Genomic DNA, 15,643 nt, shown 5'->3' with positions numbered 1-15,643 from the left:
GAACGAGAATTGCACTAGATTTGGACCCATTAGGCACTTTCCCAAATGACGCATTGCCGCTGACTGTTCGCATGGCTATAAAACGCCTTTGGTTCTAGCCCACTTCAATCAGTCTAGCGAATTCGGTTATTTGGCCAAGAGCAGAGCGAATTCAAACACTTGCGGAATGTCCTATTTCTTGCTGCTGCTGTTGACTGCACTTGTTGCCGCCGACTGGCCCGACGGTGGATGGGGTGAGTCAGTCCAAGATTGCTCCAAGATCCAAGATCCTAGAACATTCCCCACACTCGCTCCCCTTGCAGATGACTGCAAACAGCCGCCAGAGTACGGCAGCTGCCACTCCCACGTCCGCATGTGGTACTACAATCCCAAGACCAGGAGCTGCAAACCCTTCGACTATTCGTCCTGCGGCGGCAACTCGAATCGCTTCTTCACCAAGACCGAGTGCTTCGACCACTGTGCACCGCAGCGCGCACCTAAATTTAATAGCTGATCGAATTTAAACGACGAAGCAGAGCCAATGCCCGAGGCCCAAGCGATTTCCAGGCGACTAAAACTAAGTTTTTGGGTTAATGCATATTCAGATGTGTGTATTAAATATACATGCATATTATTAATATGTGTATACACGTATTTATCTACACGTATTGACAGAGTTCATTAAGCTTCAAGTTTGTCTTACGCGACTATAACATACTCTGTACTGAGCTAGAGATTTACTCAATTATTAATTAATTAATGATTTTTTGGTTTATTTTTCACTATTATTGAACATTTATAGTAACTATTTATTTGCTTGACTTTATTAAGAATTTTTACTACTATTATTTTATTCACCATTTTCTGTATTCTGTATTCAATTATTTATAGCATTTCTTTATTTATATGTATATTTTTTTTTTAATATTTTAAATATCTTTTTTTTTTCTATGATAATTTAATTATATATTTATTATGTAATTATATTTTTATTATGTATTAATATATTTATATTTATATTTTTTTTACTAATATTTATATTTATATTTATATTTTTAAAATAATTATTTACTATTATTTTATATTTACTATAAATTATTTATTTTTAAAATTTTTTTATTTATTATTTAATATTTGTTGTTATTATTTTTTTGTATTTTTTTTTTAAATATTTAATTCATATTTACTACTCATTTATAATTAATTTTTTATTTTATTTGTTTTTTATTATTATTATTTTTTTTTTTTTTTTTTGTTAAATGAAATAACAAGTAAATTTTGAAGAAAAATTCTTAGTTTGATTGAAACATTAGTTGATTAGATGATGCACCTGCCTTTTCCATATACATATAATCTCAAATGCAACATACTCCTTTTATAGTCATTAACTATTTGTACAGGGTATCAAAAGTAAATAAAATGCTGAGAAAATGTGGCAAGCGCGTTGACTGGGCTACTGTGGGCCCGCGGCTTGGTTACAAGTTCAGTGCGCTGTATGCAAATGTCTTTCGCTCTCCCTCTCTCTCTCTGTCTCTCTCCCTCTTCTGCTGCTTAGTCTCCCACAATAATTAGTTTATAACATAGTTGTGGCCATAGGCAGGCGAAAAGTGCAACAGCCATGGTGTGGGACAGCTGGTGAAAAGACCCTCGGATTGCAAACATATTTGGCAGCCCGCAGATGCGTGCCACAGAGTGCAGCTGCTTGCCGTTGGCTGCCTCCTGCCCCCTGCCTCGTGCCCTCTGCCTCCTGCCAACAGCCTGCCACGGGCTGCTTGCGGCACTTACTTAACCTTACGTGCGTTGCTTTGACAATGCCACAGCCATAATGAAAACAACAGCAAAACAACAAACAAAACAGAAAATATATTTCACTTTGCACAACGCGACGCGACACGATGCGGCGACACATTCAATTGGCAGCGCGTTGTCTCATAATTTTTTAATATCTCACATGCTTGCATGAAATATAAAGATATAAATACGTGTATATGTACATACACATACATATTTATATGTATGTCTGTCTGTGTTTAGACGCATAAACAAATGTGAAAGTGAAAGAGCGTATAGCTTATGCACGGGCCTAATAAAATGACGATTAATTATTTAATTATGGAAAAAGCTTCGATTGCAACAAGCGCAGCACCTGGACAAGGCATACACAAAGCTGTTGGAGCGAAAGAGAGGGGGCATAGACAGTGCTCAGCTAGCCGCTCGGCCCCATCATTCTCCCATTTTGGGCAGCGCAGTGGCAGACAGTCATTGTTCGACATGACGCATTATTGCATTCGATTTAAGCTGATCAAAAAATGTGTGTGTGTGTGAGAGAGAGAGAGAGAGAGAAACAATTAGAAATTGTCTGCACACTTTCGATTGTGTTGTTGCTTAATGGACACCTGTGCAGGAGAAATCGCAGCAGCTAAATCAAAGATGCAAAAACTAAAAGACTTGCCAAGCTCTAACTAACACATAGTATATATGTATATACTACTCAGTCTGATATATACCCATTAGCTTAGCCCACATGTTTAGTTGCAGTGCATTTGGATCTTGCCTCTCCACTCCCATTCATAGTACAATAAGAACGGGTCGCTGGGGCAATGCATATTTTCTATTTGTGCAAAAAACCTGCAGCAGATCAAACGAAATTCAAATGAATAAAAACCGAGAGACAATAGACCCAGAGACAACACTGCGACAGCCAACGGACATCAATCATGTGGACAGCGAGTAAAGATCGCGGTTGCCACAGGCTGCTGTCTGTCTGTCTGTCTGTCCGTCCGACTGTCGGCTGTCGAAAAACGCAAAAAACAAAACAAACATAAAATTGCATTTTTGCAGGCAGCAAAAACTTTGAGTGCTTCACATTCAAATTGACACCAATTCGAGCCACGCACCTAAGAAACGCTGCTGCTTCTTCTTCTTCTCTTTAGACGCCCGCATATGGAAATTTTCATAAATTACATAATGAAAACCCCAACTTTGTTTTTAAAGGTGCGTATTGTACGCACGTATTTTTTAATTAACCAACAAGCGATAGTTGGTCAATGCCGAGGCAAGGCGGGTCGCTTGACCTATAAATAAACTTGAACCAACTTAAATTTAACTTAGAATTGTTTAAAGATGAACTAAGTTCACATGATGCTATATTGTAGATCAAAGCTGAATAGATGAATAAATATGTTGCCAACAATTGGGCTGGGCTGCCACAATGTCAAAATAATTATAAAATAAAAATAATTTATGCGCAAAAATTGTCATAAATATAATATATGTATGTTTATGTAATAAAAGTATTTTTTGGCTAGCAATAGTGCATTCTACTCAACAGTTTCTTTAGCAATCAATAATAGTTTTAATATTTCTATGAATTATATATTTCACATTTATTTGAAAACTATTCGCATATTGAATAATTTTCTAATTTTTCACAATTTAAACTGGAGTTTATTCAAAATGCATTCGTGAGATGCAGTACAAGCTAGGAACAGTATAAATGTATATGCATATAACAGTATATAACAGCACTAAAAGCCTACATGCATATTAACAGTCTGAGCTTTAACAGTGTTAGTTTTAACAGTCTGTGCAATGAATGCATCATGTTGTACATAACATATTTATGTATATTTACATTCCTTTTATCTGTATAGTGTTTTATATGTAGTTTATTAGTCTTTATATAGATTATATGTATTCTTATATTTTTATTTATTTTTTTACTTCTAATTTCTTTATAAGCCTAAGATCGCATAGAGACTGCAGGGCAACATAATCAATGTCCATTCACTCGTTGGCTCGCCTTCTTCAGAATGCCAAGTGAAAAGTGCTCTGAGGAAATTAGATGCAACGGGAATTTGCACAGTTAGCTGTAATTTGAGCGAGAAAAGCGCTTTGCACTTATGGAAATTGCTTTATCTTTGCTTTTATTCAATTGCGGAATTGCAAATTTCTTTTCTGCATTATTATTATCTATTTTTTTTTTTGCTGCCCAGCGGAAATGTTTAATATGCAATTCTTAGCTTCTGACTTGCTCAAGATATTATCTATCTATAGCTCTAGAGCCCTGGCTTGTTAGCGCTGGCTGACCACATTGAATGCAATCGTTGCAGTCAATTTGAGATGGGATTGCAGCACTTAGAAGATCGATCAAAATTGAAACTGTATTGATATTGGAAGTATATAACGAGTTAAATATGATAGGCAGATATATGTAAATGAACTATTTTACAGATTATACTATAATAAATAATTATTAAATATACGCTTTGATAGGCTAAAATATTTCATTTATAAGCCGATATGATATATACTAATTCTACTTATTCAAATGTTTGTGATCTCTTCCTATTGATCCTCCTTTACATGATCTACTACATATGCAAATTACACATATCCAAAGTTTGCTGTTATCAATAAAGACCCCATGGCACGCCCCTAATTTCAATGTGGCACAGGAAAAGCTACAAATTGTTCATATTAGGTCTACTATATGATTAGAGATTTATACGAAAGACCCATTATTCATATGCTAATTCTACTACTTATTCGAAAGAAAACTTCATCCAACATTGTTGTCGCACTCTTTGGCCCGTACTCAAAGGGGAAACTCTCGGCTAATGGATTAATGTAAATGTTTCTGGTACCCCCACAGGTCGTTAAGGCAGTTAGACAGTAAATGGTAAACGACACTGAGCGCCCGACTCAATTATGCCTCGACTGCACTAATTTGTCTCGGAAGGTAATTATGAAATTTCGGAAGGCCGACGGTCAACAATTTGTGGCTCATACGCAGCTGGCCCAGAGTCGTCGAGTCGTATGGCCCATTCATGCCATATATACCTATGTATATAGTATATAGTTAGCTCGCCTCCAGCTGTGGGTCGGCGTGGTAATCTACGATTTGCGCGGCCAGCAAAAGTGAAACTTGCGGTTGGCATTTGTCTTATCAAAGCGTCTATGACTCCAACTCCAGCTCCAACTCCGTGCCCCCTCTCAGACACCACCACTCTGACTCTGCCGCTGGCTTTGTTTCGCCTGAGGCCTTTGTTGGGTCGCTGCAACAATTGAAGCCGAGTCGCGGGCCTGAATCTCTTTGTACAGCTAGAGATAATCATGAAAAACAAGAGCATCGTGTGAATTTCGCACAATGAACTTGAAATTTGTACTACAAATCTAAAGCCAGCAAGTAAGAGTGTATGCAAGTGGGGCATGCCAGACTTGAGGATGCCCTTTGATTAAGATTGAGTCGAACTTGCTTATAGAATATAATTTATAAGAATTTTACAACTAGATCTATGCAAATTCAAGTCCAAGTCTATGTCTTTACTTATCTCTATTTCATTCCAGCATACCCTTTACTTTTATCTTTTAATAGGTATTCCCCAAGCAAAGAAAATGCGCTCGCCTTTGTTTAATTAAGAATACAAAAATACGCAACGCATATTTAGTGGTTCAGTGGTTAATAAACCGCTGCTTTGGCTCGTCATTTTCAATTATTTTCACATTTCTCATTTGCCACTGCCAGATCTTAACTGATTAGGATTAGGTCGGCTGCATGCATTCGGAATCGAGTTGAGTCATTGACTCTCGGCATTGTTCATGGAAATCAATTAATCGAGTCTAGGTGCAGTTTTTGTTTGTCATGCAGTGCGTGATTGATTGACTGACGCATTGATTGATACTTAAACTATTAGAGAAGAAAGCTGCTTTAATGTATAGCTTAAATGGGAAAGAAAAGAAAATCGTCTTGCGATCCTTTTAAAGAAGACATTTTTGAAGTGGAAAAATTAATATTTGTGAAAGTATTTTTATTTTATTATTCTTATGTTTTTTTTTTCTTTAATTTAAAAATTTTTAGAATATTTATTTATTTAGTTTAGTTTGAATTAAAAAAAAAAAAACAAAGATGAATAAGTAGTATTCAATTTTAATTGGTATTTTTATATATTATTCATTTCATATATGTATATTACTTTATATTATTTTCTACTAATTTTTACTACTAAGATGAATGGAATGCTTTAATTTTCCTAAATGTGCCTATTTAATTCTTTAAAAAATACTTCTTTCAAATAATAATTTTATTGCAAAATATCACTTCAAAATATAATCAATTTTAAACACAATTTTGAGGTCTATCAAATAGAATAGAAAATTTTTATACTTTGCCATTTCTATCAGTTTTATACACAAATAATAAAAATTACTAAAAATACCTTAAGCAATAGCTGTTCATACAAACTTACCTTATTTTGTTTACGTCGCAACAGGTGAGGCGCGCCACCTGGCGGCTGCAGCGGCACGGCCGGCTCCGGCGTCACCTGTTGCACAGGACGCGGCGGCTTCAGCGCCAGCTTCTTGAGGCTCGCAATGCGCTTGTCGCACATCAAGGACACGTCATCGATGCGCTGCAGAACCTGCAAATATATAGAGTGCAAATGAATTAATATTAATCTCGTGATTCATTTCCAAAACTGTTAAAACTAAACGGAATTCTAAAGTCTAGATTTCTCTCCGAGTTCTTACAAAATGTAGTCCCATTTGGAAAGTCGCGCGATCTACATAGAAGTCCAATCGAAGTCAGCGCTGACAATTGTATTGAACTGAACTAAAATATGGAATTTTAAGTCGACTATTGTCATTCACTCCTTGACCATAATCACAAACTGTTCCATTCATAACGAGCCGCAGAGTTTTCTAGGCTTCTTCATCTGCTATTCTTGCAATGAAAAAAGACTTTACTCTCAATTTTTGACATCGTCTTGGTATTGTTCGTCTGCATTATAAAGAGTCTAGTTCTTAGAACGACATCAGCAAAGAGAAAGTGTTAAGTAGCCAAGAAAATGGGCGTGCGATCTCAATTCAAAAGGCGGTTAGATAATAGAAAAGGCAAAAGCAGAGCAAGCTAGATGGTGCAGGAAATTTATAGTAGTTACAGTTGTTTATAGATAAGTTTCGAATTACTTTTTTTCAGTTAAATGATATTGGTTTTAAATACATATTTGCATATTTAACTTAAGATACGAGAAGATCAAATGCTTGTCGGAATTGGCTCAGTTTTGGATAGAATGAGAAGGAACATTAAAAGGGGCAGAGAAAACCGGTAATTGAATATCTTCAAAGTATTCTAAAGGATCGAGTATTACTCATCATCATTATAATATAATCTATACAGCTTAAAGTAAATTATATACATAGTCTAGTAATACAGCAGTAATATACATAGCTATATAGTTAGTTTATATATAAATTTATACTCCCACTACTTGGTAGAGAGATATTCCCATTTCCATTTACATTTCATTTGATTATCATCTAAGCACACACACTTATCGCACACTTCTTGCTCTCTGTTCCATCCACAAAATGCATTTGCCCAACGCTTATGGCATAATAAATATAGCCCAACAACAATGTGTTTTATAATGTTGGAGAATTTTTAGTGGTATTCTCACGTGATTTCTCCCTGGCAAAATGAAATGAAAGAGCACGAAAGTAAAGCGAAGTTCGCTCAGCTCAGCTGAGGGAGACATTGCAACAGGTGTTTCAGCTCGGCTCGGGCATCGAACAATTGAATTTGTGCCACGCCAAAAGTGCAACAATTCCTCACACTTCAAGTCTAATGCTCGCTCACATAGTGAAAGCGAGTATATAGGGTACATTTTGATTTTTGTATAAAGTACGAAAAATAAACATAAATTAAATATAATATAATATAATACAATATAATATATAATATAATATACATAAACTGAATTCTGTTTTTATAAAGTTTCCTAATAGGTAGAAGAACTTTATTCAGTTAATATTTCATTGAAATAAAAATTGAAGTACGACTTGAATTTCTGAGTTGCCTGATAAAGATTATGGGAACTATTAACACTATTTCTTAAAGAAAATTTAAAGATTTGTTAAGGATCAGCTATACAATAGAAATCGGGAATCACTGAAATCCTTAGATTTCATGAAAAAGTCTAAAAATATTTATAGATAAACAAAGTCAGAGTCAGAGTTCAGCATAGAAATTTCATATAATTAAGTCTAAAGTTAAGCGAATCAGCTGACATCAGCTTATATAAGCGAATAACTGCAACAGGCACATGCATAGGCACACGCTTATCAATCGATTGGCAATTGGCTGTTGCATAATTGAATTGCACCTGGAGGACAACGGGCATTTGGCGATGTCACGACCTTTTGACATTTTACATAATGGTCGACGACAACGGTTCAATTGCCGCTTTCACTTTTGCTTCCGACGCATCTCAGTTGGAGCTGGAGTTGGGAGTCCACATTGTTGTTGTTGTTGGAGCTGCTGTTGTAGTTGTTGTGGTGTTATTGTCAACCACTGCATTGGCGCATCTTCAACATGCAGCTTGGGTTTCCATTTTTCCAGTTATGTTGCCTTCTGCGAAAGTCCATACAAGCCGCACACTTGATCAAATGATACAATGCAGCTGCTGCTGCTGTAGATGCTGCGGCAACTGTTGCTGCAACTATTGCTGATGCTGCTGCTGCTGCTGTCTATGCGCTAACAACACCAAAAATATTTTGTAATGTACTAAAATGTTATTTATGTGGCCTGTGCTTGCATAAATTGTGGCTGGACATGAAGATTTTCAGGCATGAAGATTTTCAGGGTTGTCGCGTCAAAATCTTTTGTTCATTAAGCCATTTGCTTTTAAATAATATAAAATATTAGATATATATTAAAATTTACGTATGTATGTGATAAATCTTAAAAAAATATAAGTCTAAACAAAAAATAAATTTTTTTAAAATATAGTTAATTTATTTAAAAATATTAAAATATTAAATACTAATATATTATAATGTAAATATATTAAAAATGTATATAACTCAAATCACCTTACTAATAAAAGAATTTAAATTTAAAGATTTTGCAAAAATTTGAGTACAATAAAAAAATATTAGCTAAACATATTACTCAAATTTTATATAAATTTAATATATAAAAATAATAAAAATAAAATATTTATATTTATTTAATATTTGTTTTTTTTTTTATTTATTTTTTTTTTTTTTGCTTAAAATAATTTTAGTAATATTTTGATTTAGTCCTACTTATTGCTCTTTGGCAACTCTATAAAAATTCAAATGCTTTTCTATTTTTGTTGCCTGCTCATACGACCAGTTCTTCCATTGGCTACCATTGACCTTTGCAGGAGTCGGCGCCCACGCTCTTGGCGTCAGTGAACGAACTCCATTAGCGCCTTGATGCACGAATATGTGAGCTGAGGCGAAGTCAAATTTGAAATTTCAATGATAGCCCACAGCCGCTGTCAACTTAATTAAGCATTTGCGATTAGTTTTTGAAGCTGCATGGGCTCGCTTGATTGCCGTAGCGCATCACATAATCAAAATATACATTCGAATATACAATTAGCTATATTAAGTGAATAATATGAGAGACATAGTAAGCGGTAGTTGACTCTTTGAGCTGCCTTCACGCTCTATACGTGCCTTAGGCCTCAAGTTCAAGCACTTGACTCACCGCCCATCGAATTGTCTTAGCCAAAGGTTAGAGAACAATAAGGGTAAACATTTTATATAAAGTGAAGTAAAGTTATTGTGTTAAAAATCTTTTATACTATAGAACAATGTAATGCGTGAGGCGGAACAATTCGCATAACTCAAGTTTGACTAAAAACGAAAACTTTCCATTGCTAGGAAATGACTTCCAGTTCAAGCCTGAACATCTGATCAATGCTGCCGTTAGGGAGAGTGTAAGAGACGACAACATTAACAGAAAAGTCGAGAACATTCTTATTGGAAATTCTCAAGTATGAGTATGACTATAACTAATAGCTGTGCTTATCTCTTAAACATATCTATAGCTAAGCTGCAGCGAGCAAAAGGTTGCAGCTGATAATAATGTTAAATGAGTTTAGGGTTCGGCTTAAAATGTTAAACAGGGGCGCATATGCTAACATGCGTGCAGTGGCATTACACTGTTAAAGAATTCAAAACACTATTTAAGCATCAATATGTATGTATGTATGTAAGCATTAGAAATCATACATTGTGACCCCACTCGATGTTAATGCCCAGTGATGGTTTCAACAGCTGTATTAAGCACACATACATATACATATATAAAATCTAAGATTGTAAGCGAATTAAACAGTTGAAATCTTGAATTCGACTGACTGTGGAGGTGTATACATACATATATAAACTCCACCCAGTACTTACTGACAATTATTTTGGCCAGGGCAAACAACTTTTAAATTCTTAAGCTTAGATTTTAATTAAATGTATTTAATAAAAATGTAAAAATAAAAAAAAATAAAAATCGCATATAACTTAAATTACCGTTGACTTCAAAAGATTTGAGGCTGAGTTAACAAAGTATTAAAATTCTTTAACATTTCCTTCAATTGAAGTACTTAGCAGTGCTCTGTAAATGTAAAATTATGTAATTAAATTTGCAGCCGAGGCCATTAATGTCTGTTTACGATGGAGTGATAATTCGAGTCTTTTAACAGTGCACTGCAGTGATGTTTGTCCAACAACAGATCATGCTGATAATTTGCCCACACTTATACTAACATGAAATGCTACTCGTTCGACATATCAATCTATAAAAGAGATTCGCAATTGCTGTGATGCAACTGAAATTCTTCAGTTAGCACATCGCTCATGATTTAATAGTTAACGTTTATGGATAGTTAAGATAGCTTTTTTGTCGGTATGATGGCCAGCTAGCATGCAATCCACAAGGATATCCAGTTGGCCAACTGGTCAAACGTGACTCCAGCGAGACTGGAATGAAAGCGGTCCAGCGCAGAACTCTGAACTGTGCCAAAGTCATTAAACACAGACACAGCCACAAATGCGCAAAACGTAAATGCTTTAAGAATATTCCCGCAGCATTGGCCAAAACGGGTCTTGCTTGACCCATTTCGTGAGCTTGTGCCGCGACATCTTTTCGCAGATTGCTATAAATGAATAAATGCCTAACCAAAAATAAAAACTGGACTCCAGCGAAATGGGTCACTGTGGGTCGGGACTCCGGAGCGCATGCCAAGGCATCAATTATAATTCTGATTTGATATTTCGTTGGCGCAGCTAGCGTATAAGATGTGTATAAGCTCAAATCTGTTACAGTATAAGATTGACTTTACATGTGCATGTGCATGCATACTGCTGTTAATAGACTCGGACTCATGCATGTATACTTGATTAACATATTCTGTTATGTTATGATTCTGGCGATCGAACATGTTTGATGCTAAAGTTTATGTTGCATCGCAAGCTTGTATGGTGGAACATGTTTGAAAGATTAAGTTAGAGCACAAAATGTATTAAATGATTAAAGTTAATATATCTTGAGGCTAATTGAGAGTAACTGAAAGAGTTAACTTTCCAGCTGTTATAAATCTCCTAACTAATAAGGTTTAAGTTCAAATCTTCCTTTTAGAACATACTATATATATTTATGTATCATAGCAAAAAGTAGTAGTAAAAAGTAGTACCAAAAAGTATTGACATTAAGTTTATCACTAATGTTTTTTTTTGTCCAACCTTACGACTACTACTATTTTACAAGATAGAGCAACCGGAAAACAAATATTAAATTAAATATATGTTTTGCTTGAAGCAAAATTGAAATCAAGTAAATTAAAGCTCTTATTACTAAACTACTTCCTTCATAAGAAACAGATTGCAAAGTCTTAAGTTCTGAAATACTTTAAATTTATGAAATCAGTCAAAGTTCTCTTAGAGATGCCGCAACGCCTACTTGGAAAATGTTTATGCTTTACTTTGTCTGCGTCCACAATTGCCCTCGGCTACGACTCGCCTTGGCTGGGGACAGAAAACCGGTTGATTGATACCATTTGTGGCATTAAATGCACATTATGTTTGTTGCAACATCGAAGAATGCCCCATTCCAATTGCAAGCGCTGTTATCTAACTGTACTCGCTCACACAGACACCAACTGTAGAAGCAACTGCTAACAGCTGAACATAGCAGAACCAGTCTCTGTCTCTGGAATTAAATCACAATCACAATCACAAATGTGAACAGAGATAGAGAGAGACAGCAAGAGGGAGAGGGAGAGCGCTGTATATGGGCGTTACACGTTGCTCTGCTAATATATATAAAATTATTAAGTCAACGTAAGAGATGTGATTTATATGGCAAATCTATTACAGCATGATCGGTTAACATTAGAAAGAAAACAAATTTATATAAAAAAAAACTTTAAATATTGTGACACATTTGATGGGTGTTAACAAGGTATTAATGAATATATAAATATATAAATGTATAGGCAAACACATAAAAGTTGGTTAATGCGGGAATTTTGCTTTTGTTTATTAAGTGATTTAGTAGACTTGCTAAACAATTTTGATTATAGCCATTTAGATAAAAAAAAAATGTAAATTAATCTCAATGCTTTTTTAATATATAAAAGTTCAATTCAATTGTAAGAAAAAAATATAATAATAGAAAATATTTAAATATAAATTATTTTAATAAAATATTAAAATTGTGAATTTAATCCTTTTACGATTTTTGGCAATAATTTTGTATACATATATTAATAATAAAATATTAAAATTATGGAAATTTATAAAACAATTTTAACTATTTGATAGTTTTCTTGTATATCGAAAAAATTTTAAAATAAATAATAGTATATACATATTATTATTTAAAATACATAATTTATGTAAAACAATTCACAAAAAAAAAAAAAAATTAAATAATAGTACACTTTTAAATATTTCATCAGACTAATATTTATGTTCAATATACCTCTTTTTATCTATATTTTGTCACATAATTTAAAAGCAATTATAATTCTCACCTGAGATACGAGTGCTTTGGTCTCCGGTGTCGTGCTATCCAGAAAGATTTTCTTGAATTCACTTGGACTAGATAATTTGAAATCTGAAGCGGATGCTATGAAGGCCTGTATTTCGTGCAGGCTCTGCTCGGCTAAATCGGCCGACACGGAGCACTTCTCGATGCGCTGCGAGGCCAGGAGCTCCACGCCATTGGCACACCATTGATTAGCCTGTAAGAGAGAGCGAGAGAGAGAGAGATTATTAAATATGCACATAGTGTAATAAACTCAGTCTGCTCACCTTTTCAACTCTCTCCATTAGTTCGCTGTTCTTGGCCAGAATCTCAAGCCGTTTGGTCAGCCGCACGTTGATGATGTCGCAGACGCGCTGCAGCTCATCGCACTTGGGCTGGACAATCTCCCAGGGGTAGACGCCGCGTGAGCCAATCAGCTGTTGTCCCGCTTGAATCGCCTCCTCGGCCCGCTCGACATCGGCCTTGATTAGTTTGCAGAAGTCTTCCGTCTCCTGCACGAGCGTTGCAACGCGCTCCACGCTCTCGCCAATCTCCGTCATGTCCGCCACAGTCTTGAGGTGGCCATCAAAGATGCTCTGCAATGGGGAATCGGGAATTAGTTAAGAGAATTCAATAGAGAGGCTTTCTTTGCCCTTAGCCCAACTCACCTGCAGCTCTCGGAAGTCCTGCTCGAACATTCGCAGCAGCAGGCATTGCTCCAGCCGGTTACGATGGGTGCGCCAGAACTCGTCGAAGCGACGCTCAGTTTCCTCCAGTTGGATCAGCAGTCTACGATAATCGCGACAATCATCATAATGTTGGGGTTGTTTAAACTTATATTGTTGGTGATAAATAATTTGCTGACGATGTATTGGCTGCCCTGCACTGGATCTGCACATCGATATTTTTGTTTTTTGATTTTGTTTTTTAATTCATTTTTTTATGCACATTTTTATTTTCATTTGAGTCAAAAGTATTTGAAATGGAAAATTGAGCGCGCAACAGGGGAGAAGACAAAAGACAAAAGACGGCAACAACTTAATGAGTGTGATGAGCGAGATTCCAATGATAGAGATTGCAACGTGTTTTATGTTTATTATTAAAGTTTTTTTTCTGTTAAATTTATCTTTTTTTTTTTTTTTTGTGTGCATAGTGAAGAAATTGTGAATTGTGAAGTTCGAGTGGACCAATGTGAGATCAAATTGAGTGAATTCGTTTAAAAGTGTGTGTATGTGTGTGTGTGTGTGTGTTATCTTATCTGTGACAGTCATTAACATTGTTGGCTCAAAGGTTCCCCTTTATGAAACAAACGCACATCGACGTTTAAACGAGAAACATTTAGACATGCATAAATATTGATTTTTTGGCACAAAATTCTTGCTAACATTAAGCGAAACTTTGGGCTGACATTTATTTTTATTTTACATGCAAAACTATATTTGAAATGAGAAATTTATAACAACAGCTCTTAGCAGTTTTAATTTCAAGTATACCCTATTATTGTGTCTTATGGTTAAATAAATATCTGCTCTAACACCAAAATCAATTATTCGAATTGCAAGATAAGGAGAGAAATATATCAAGAGAACTATCTACGGTTCATTTGTTTAATTATAAATGTAGTAATAATATAAATAATATTTTAATATTTATATAAATACTTTAATATTATTTAATAATAGTATCGACTAGCTTCTAAAGTAATAATAACAATTATACTACCGTACTATATTTATATAAATATATGACTATTATTTTTGGGATAAAGTCAACAACAAATAGAACTTTGATTTAAAAGAGATCTGATATGTCGAAATTGTTGTAGAGATTAGGCTATTCCAACCATTTTTCCCGATAATTCGGTAAAATGTGTTTGGCGCAACAGAATCCGACTTAAAACTTAGTGAAGTACAACCTTTTTATACCCTTTTTATTATAATTCAACTCCACGCCTAAATCCACCCCCTCATTCGTAATTTTGTAAAAGGTGTATTTCAAATACTAGACACTTGTGCTATGGCAGATGCATGCATTTCAATGTTATAATCACGATCTGAAAGTTTACTATATATACCATCAATAAAAGTTCTAATCTATACTCTGGATATATTATTTTTATTATTATATATCTTGTAAGCACAAGAGTTCCAACTAAAAAACTATCTCTATAATATTTAAAAAATATTAAATAATTTATTTAATTATTTTTAAATATATTTTAACTAATTAATAAACTACAACCCTTTTAAATAAAAAACTGATTTTGGCATTAAATAAATGTGATCTGATAAGCAACATTTGTGGAGTATTATGAATGACAGAATGAATATGATACATAAATATATAAATATATATAGATATTAATATATATATATACATACATATTTATATATATGTCCACAAGAGAGAAATGAAATCAATGTATAAACTGTCTTCAAAAATATTGTTCTTAAAATAAATGTTAATACAAAAACCAGTGCAGAGCTATAAAAACCAAATAGAATAGATATCAAAGTTAGTAAAAACTTGAAGGCGTTACAACTTTAGTTAAGTCAAAGTTAAAGTTAAATATATAGAGAAACGCGAAATTGAGAATTAGGGACAGAGTTAAAAAAGAAGTTCGAGCAATATTACTCCAGAGTTTACTCTATATAGCAGCGCAATTCAAGAACACCAACTCTACAAACTCTATAAATACCTCTCAATGGCGCTGACATTGCCAGTGCGCTCCGAGAACTCCTTGAGCTCCTCGTTCGATTTGATTTTATCTAGTAGCGTTTCGCCATGCTTGGCAGCAGCCAGGATTTCATCCTGAAAGAGAATTTCATA

General features: G+C 34.6%; 2 protein-coding genes across 8 annotated transcripts in view; one reads left to right on the top strand and one right to left on the bottom strand.

Annotated features, from left to right (window-relative positions):
- Positions 1 to 15,643, bottom strand: part of LOC6579915 (guanine nucleotide exchange factor DBS) — a 48,528-nt gene that overhangs the window by 23,762 nt on the left and 9,123 nt on the right. For 6 of the 7 annotated variants that reach the window (XR_006357858.1, XM_044010955.1, XM_044010956.1 and 3 more), the window contains exons 6-10: positions 15,513 to 15,625; positions 13,483 to 13,705; positions 13,102 to 13,410; positions 12,822 to 13,031; positions 6,228 to 6,398 (exon numbers count right to left, since the gene is read on the bottom strand). Coding sequence is in view for 6 of the 7 variants with exons in the window: in XM_044010955.1 (XP_043866890.1) it covers positions 6,228 to 6,398; positions 12,822 to 13,031; positions 13,102 to 13,410; positions 13,483 to 13,705; positions 15,513 to 15,625 (1,026 nt within the window). In the remaining variant the exon portion in view is untranslated. The remainder of the gene's footprint in view (positions 1 to 6,227; positions 6,399 to 12,821; positions 13,032 to 13,101; positions 13,411 to 13,482; positions 13,706 to 15,512; positions 15,626 to 15,643) is intronic. The other variant, XM_015163983.3, reaches the window with a different exon arrangement.
- On the top strand, positions 95 to 792 carry LOC6579916 (kunitz-type serine protease inhibitor homolog delta-dendrotoxin). Its single transcript, XM_002005753.4, has 2 exons — positions 95 to 233; positions 303 to 792. The coding sequence occupies exons 1-2, from the start codon at positions 167 to 169 to the stop codon at positions 491 to 493; spliced, it is 258 nt and encodes an 85-aa protein (XP_002005789.1). The 5' UTR covers positions 95 to 166; the 3' UTR covers positions 494 to 792.

Source organism: Drosophila mojavensis, unplaced genomic scaffold (assembly GCF_018153725.1).
Source record: "Drosophila mojavensis isolate 15081-1352.22 unplaced genomic scaffold, ASM1815372v1 contig_80, whole genome shotgun sequence".
NCBI classification, from domain to species: Eukaryota; Metazoa; Arthropoda; class Insecta; order Diptera; family Drosophilidae; genus Drosophila; species Drosophila mojavensis.
This window is presented reverse-complemented; position numbering and strand designations above follow the sequence as displayed.

Bases quoted from the DNA above. Each gene is read 5' to 3' on its own strand.
- LOC6579916 (XM_002005753.4), top strand. From the start codon at position 167: ATGTCCTATTTCTTGCTGCTGCTGTTGACTGCACTTGTTGCCGCCGAC. The intron at 234-302 runs GTGAGTCAGTCC...CTCCCCTTGCAG, and splicing joins CTGGCCCGACGGTGGATGGG to ATGACTGCAAACAGCCGCCA.